Raw genomic sequence first — 6489 nt, 5'->3', positions numbered from 1 at the left:
AAGAGAGAAAAAGATTCTTTTTTTAGAGAGTAAATAGAGATTTGGGTTGGAATTATTATCTGAAAAAATAGAGAACTCTATATTTGGAGAGTAAATAGAGTGTAGATTGGAGATGCCCTAATGAGGAATACCAACAATTTGGAGAAAAGAAAATAAAACCGGCTCCCTTCTTTTCTTTGCATATATCACTTTTTTAAATTTCACTTCCATTTAAAAAAAAACTAAGAAAGTTTACAATTCTATCCTTATTCAATTATGATTTAATGTTTTTTAAGTCAGCTTTTCAATAAATAATAAAAGGGTTAATGCACAAATACCCCTCAACTTATGCCCGAAATCTCAGAGTCACATTTATACTATACTAAGATCCTATTACTTCCCTGAACTTATTTTATTAATAATTTTCTATCCCTTTTCGGCCGACGTGACATCATCTCGTGGGCCCAATGTGGTTGATTTTTTTTTCAAGCTAGTGTCACGAAGGCCGAAAGAGAGTAGAAAACTACTTATAAAATAAGTTCAGGGAGATAATAGGACCTTAGTGTAATATAAGTGTCTCTGGGATTTCAGGCATAGGTTGATGGAGTATTTGTGGATTTTCTCAATAATAAATAAATCTATCTTAATTTTTAATTTGATTGTGGAGATTCATTTTTTAAAATCAGATTTTATAGAGTAATGCAATGGTTGGAGTAATTTATCTTTGTATGAAGTAATTACAATGATCATTAATTATTTATAGTTTTTCCAGATTGATCAAATACATATTTTCAAAACTAGTTAACTATAAGGTATAATAGAAAGAACATTGTAATGCATTGATTTTTATGTATTTTGGACGAACTATTTATAATAAAAAATAACATATAAAAGAACGGAGGGAGTACTTCCCTATATATATATATATATATCTCGCGCCTTATACAAACACAAATTGTGAAAATTGTGTTTGTATAAAGCAAGAGAGCTGAGATATACAAATACAAAATAATATCACTTTTGTCCTATACACTTATAATGTACAAATACAAAATTTTCCCTATCCAGTTCTCTTTTATATTTCTCTCTATACAAACACAAATTAAATTTTGTTTTTGTGTAAAGTGAGAGAGAGATTGAATATACAAATACAAAACTTTTAACTATATCCAATTGCATGCAGATACAATACAATAATTCATACATATACACAATATTTACGTATATACAATTATCTAACTGATACACATAATATAATTCACCTCTCTCCATACTTCGCATTCTCTCACTTGCTTCTCTCAATCTCGCTCGCCAGTCTCCTCTTTGTAGCATGTAACTATAAACCATATATCTTACCTATAGAGTAACTGTTACAAATGTTAATCTCCAAGAGAACTAATACTGAAAACATTAGTTTAGTATACAAATAAATATTACAGCTCTTATGTTTTGTTGAGGTCTCATAGTTAATTGCAGGGGAATAACATATATAAATAAGCCTCTCAATAAGTTAGCTCTTGCGTAAACAAACAAACTCTCCCTACATTAACTGTTTCACAACTAACAGCTAGATTTCATAACCAACTATCATTAGCTTCAAGTCACTCAGGAGGAGGAGCTGAACTTATATTTTGTCGCGAAAATTCAGTAATGGAATTCCTATACACTTTTTATAATAGCTTGATAAGCTGAACGAACTGATAATATCTTCTATATTCCTCATGGCCAATCAGAAGGTCTCTTGACTTCACGGAGTTGGACTGAATTCTGAAAACAATGGTAGAAACCAAAATGAGGGAATCTCTCATACCATGTTTCTTCGTTTACATGAGTGTCCCAGTGCTCCCCATCGCTGCTCTTTCCATACTTGTGAACCCATCCTGAACCATTGTGGCCCTCTCCCCAAGTACGATTCCAGCGTTCTCCATGTTTTCCTGCCCACCATGTCTCCCCTTGCTTCACGCCATGTCCATTTAGATCAAAGTTCTCATCCCATTTATCACCCCATTTTGACCAACCGTCTCCTTCAAAGCGCTCTGCCCATTTATCAGTATATTTTATGCTGCCGCCTTTTCCATCATACTTCTCACCCCACCTGCCAAATGGATTTGCACCATATACCCTTAATATAATATGAAGATCATTTGTATTATAGAAAATATAAGCATCCCAAAGTTCTAAAAAGTTGGCAAGCATGCTCCAACTCTGCCACTCTCATGGCCAATGATAAGTGTAATCAGTGTACGACAGCATTCACAAGAAACAATATCAGAGATGGCAGTGTGTAGCTCCTTTTTTATTCTTTTGATAGGTGAGAGATGCCAAGGTAAGCTTTCACTTCATACCAGGTTCATTACAAGGAAAGTCTATTCAAACTTCTGTGCTTCAAATATCAAACTTTATGGAAGAATGCCACAGTAACCTCCGACTGGAATAGTCAGAAGATATGGAAGTTCGAAAATAACAGAGGATGCCAGAGAAATGCTTCCAATTACCAAAAGCAGAAGTAAATGACTACTGAAGAAAGAAAAGGTGGTTTCCATAAATGATAAACTCAATGCTAGTTACGTGAGTGTACATATGAACTAGGAGTTTAACTTGGAAAATAGAATACAAAGATCTTAGTACCTTTCGTGCCAAACATGAGCATGACCAGCATCAAGGGGTGTATTTGGATCAATGCTGCACCACTTATGGGCCCATTTCTCCGCTTGGCCACCAGCACCATAGTGCTCCCACCATTTCTCATGCCATTCCTCACCTTTATCATTCTTTCCCCACTTATCTGCAGTTTTCTCCATGTGGACAAGCCCACCATTCTGCACAGAGTCACAATAAAGAGAAAGTAAGAGAAGATACAGTGTCTCGGGATAGATAAAGTTATCTCATAGTTTCTCAAACCCCATCCACAGGCCATTTTTCCAAGAAACAACGTTTCTTAACCAGAAGTATACAGCAGCACAATTCTTTGTCATTTAGAATGTTAGGAATGGAAATTTCAAAGAGAGATAAGAAGACAGAAAACAAGAAAAGAAAAAATAGGAGCACATAAAATTTTCAGTTTAATAGCATTTAGTCACCTAGAAGAGGGTGGTAAAAAAAACCAACATATTATCACGAGAATAGTTATAATATGATTCAACTCTTCACCAATCAAGCAAGGGACCAACAATTGCCATCAATACATGAAGTACAGAGACTTGGAAACCTTAATTTCAATGATTTTGTTAAAGTAAATATTTTCTGGTGCCTTTCTGTAGTTCATTAGCTACAAAATAGGTGTCGTTAGATCACACCTTATTTCGTCAAAAGCATCTAAGAACTTAAAGAGAAGAAGTTATGACAAAGGAATTTTACGTTCTCCAAATTTTTTTTAGAATTTCCTCTTTATATCCTCCTCCCCAGCCTCTTTCTCTTGAAACCTTCCTTCTTCTCACTTCAGTCAGCTAATAGAAAGCAATCTTGCAGTTAAACTCATAAATTCTAGAAGAATAATTAACACAAAAGAGAACTTCTTAGTATCATGATGATTAGAACAGGAAGCCTGACCTGCCACATTGATTCTTTCCAGAACTCATGCCATACATTTCCAGCAGCATCTCGTCCTGATTTCTCAGAACCTAGTTCCTTATGACCAAATTCATCAGCAGCTTCCCAATACTTGTCTTCCCATTCAACAGTTTTGTCAGCACTAACGCCCCTGGTTAGCGTCCACTTGCAGACCACCCCATCAGCTCGTCGTTCAGTCCCAGTCTCCTTCCACCATCTTGATCCATCAGGATTGATTCCCTCGGATGATGCCTCGTCTTTCTGCTTAAGGGCATGAGCTGCTTCTGCTGCATTTGCAGAGAACAGAATGCCAAGTTCACGTTCCTCCACCTGCTGAGGTATCTCAGGCGTTGAGCTGGAATCTTCCAAATTTTCAACTTCCAAATGTGACTGAAGCGGTGGAAGAGGAGGACTATGTTTTTTATCAATCGTAGCACTCTGAAATGGGATAGATAGAAAATCTGGAGATCGTTCTTTCTCTATAACAGGGCTTGGTGGGTTTGGAGACAGAGAGACATCTGACTTCATCTGAATGTCATCAAAAGAACTGTCTGAAGGAGGTATCCAGGACCAGAAGCTTGGACCTGGTGTTCCCATCATAGTTCCAGATCGAGGCACAATGGAAATGACATTTCCCGCTCCTGATCAAGAGAACAAAGATCATGATTGAGCCACCATATAATAGCACTGGACTAGAAGATTGGAGAAAACGATATCTCAATTCTCAAATTTGTGGAGTGCAACTAAAACACATACGAAAACATCACAGCTAAAAGATATCGATATGTATGGCAACCTCATATAAAAAATGGATTGAAGTTCGACGTAGTGTATTAATATCTTGGAAAGCAAGACAGATCCACTCTACCCAAATTTGAAATTGAAGATGCTTTATCTATTAGAAGCACTTCAATTATGCTGCACAAACAGGAACTATACAGAGCTTTTTTTAATAAGATAAGGTAAAATCATCAGATGTGTACCATAAAGGTACTGCAGTAGTACAAAGATACAGAATATGGAATCATAACAGAGCTATAATAGCGTAATGAAATGAGATCAGAGGTTCTCCTTGAACCATTAAAGACCATAATTCTTGAAAGGAAAAAAAAAAATTTCAGCAGTGTAAACGGCGATAATACGGAAAAGGAGAAGGGTAGCACAAATCATAAAAGGTTCTTGTACTTCATTTTACTCATCCAGACAGCCTTGGGATGTTGACGATAGCCTTTTACTTTACAGTAATGAGGCAAAACACTTGGACACTGAATGAAAAAAATTAAGTCTCACTTGAAGTTCCATGTCAATCAAAAGCTTATTTGTGTTTATGTGTCTGGTAAAAGGTAAAGCCTGCAGACTGTTCCCGTCCCTTTCAGTGGCGATGCAAACCATCAAAAGCTTATTTATGTTTATTTCATTGGAACGAAATGTTTCTTGAATCATGTCACACAGAAACATCATCATTATCCTTGTCTTACATCCAACTAACAGAACAACGTAATAGGAGTTGAAAGAAGAAATGGCAACTCCACATTCAGAATCAATCGTCAACAAAGTTAATTTCAGAATAGATATGCAAACATCAAGTAAACGCGTGTAAACTTATATGGTAGTGTTACTCATTGAACGAACTTAATTGAGAACATAAGCAAGTTCCCTGCATCCAATCCAAGTTTAAGATAATCTCCACGACCACAACTAATAAATACACATCCCAACATGGAAGATAAATATTCCTCCAGACCTCGAAAGAGAAATCTATCAGAAAAGGGACAAAATCTCGAAGTATCAGACAGGAGTATGTCGTATAGCCATTTATCTTTAACTTCTTTTTCCCTTGTACACACTTAAGTAGTCCCTGGAGCCTTTCCCTTCAAGCTTTCAAGAAAAGGCAACACATCATTCACTTCCTAACTACAGGATCAATGTCGTAAATCACGACTTCCTAATCTAGATCAAGAGCATAATAAAAGCAATGTTAACATTACAAACAGTTCTATCACAGTGAAATTATACACTTTCCTAACAAGCAGTTCTTCTAAACCCATTTTGTATTTACAATTTTTTTGATTTCTGTGTACATATAATCTTAAAGATTTTATCAGAGGAAAATAATGAAAGAAGAAAGGAAGTTACCTTGTTTTTTACTTTTATCAGACTCATCATCATCCTTTCGAGGCAATGGATTCTCCTCAATCAATGCTTTGGCGGCAGCAAGAGCAGCAGCAGCACGATCAATGATCTGCATACTTTGAACTCTATCTCTTTCTTCAGGAGAAACTTGAAGAATCTTGTTGAATTCCTTGGTCTTCTTCTCCAATATCTCAGGGCTTTCATCCACTTCAGGAGGAGCAATGTTCTCAGCTATTCTTTTGAACTCAGCTGACTTTCTCTCACGCTCCATTGCTCTTTTCCACATTTCCAAGAATGAATCTGAATCTGTAGCTTTGATTCTTGAACTCTTCCTTCTCCTTTGTGTTACTACTTGCCATTTTCTGGTCGAAACGGAAAACGGATATTCTACTTTGGGTTCGCCGGAGCTCGTCGCGACGACGCGTGAGTGAGTAGTTGCCGGGAAACGAGTCGCCATCGGACTTCGAGTATCGTAATTTCTGCCTTCTGTTGGCAGTCTGCAGAGCAAAGAGAAGTGGATTTTGATTACTAATTTTGGGATTTTTCAAATATTTATAGTGAGCTTTGAGAGTATTTTTCACCGTCTATTTTTAACTGTGTTTTCATTTTTTAAAATTAAATTAATATATGATAATTTTTTTTTTAATTTATGAATATATAAAGAATTAGAATTTATAGAAATAGGTTTCATATAATTCTAAATATTTAATTTATTTATTTAAAATATTAAATTAATATAATCTCATTAATCGTTATAATTTTTAAAAGTAAATATAACTGATTTTTAAAATTAAATTAGAGTATACTAATTCAATATTTTAAATAAAT

General features: G+C 35.5%; 1 protein-coding gene across 1 annotated transcript; it reads right to left on the bottom strand.

The window, feature by feature from the left end:
• Positions 1-1375: 1375 nt before the first annotated feature.
• Positions 1376-6259, bottom strand: LOC101257179 (protein LIKE EARLY STARVATION, chloroplastic). The gene is made up of 4 exons (XM_004240989.5): positions 5665-6259; positions 3529-4169; positions 2608-2798; positions 1376-2074 (listed from the first exon to the last, which is right to left on the bottom strand). Exons 1-4 carry the CDS (start codon positions 6116-6118, stop codon positions 1699-1701), a joined length of 1662 nt encoding a protein of 553 aa, XP_004241037.1. The 5' UTR covers positions 6119-6259; the 3' UTR covers positions 1376-1698.
• Positions 6260-6489: the final 230 nt, after the last annotated feature.

Source organism: Solanum lycopersicum, chromosome 6, assembly GCF_036512215.1.
Source record: "Solanum lycopersicum chromosome 6, SLM_r2.1".
NCBI lineage: Eukaryota > Viridiplantae > Streptophyta > Magnoliopsida > Solanales > Solanaceae > Solanum > Solanum lycopersicum.
The sequence above is the reverse complement of the archived record's forward strand: the minus strand, read 5'-3'. Positions and strand labels throughout refer to the sequence as shown.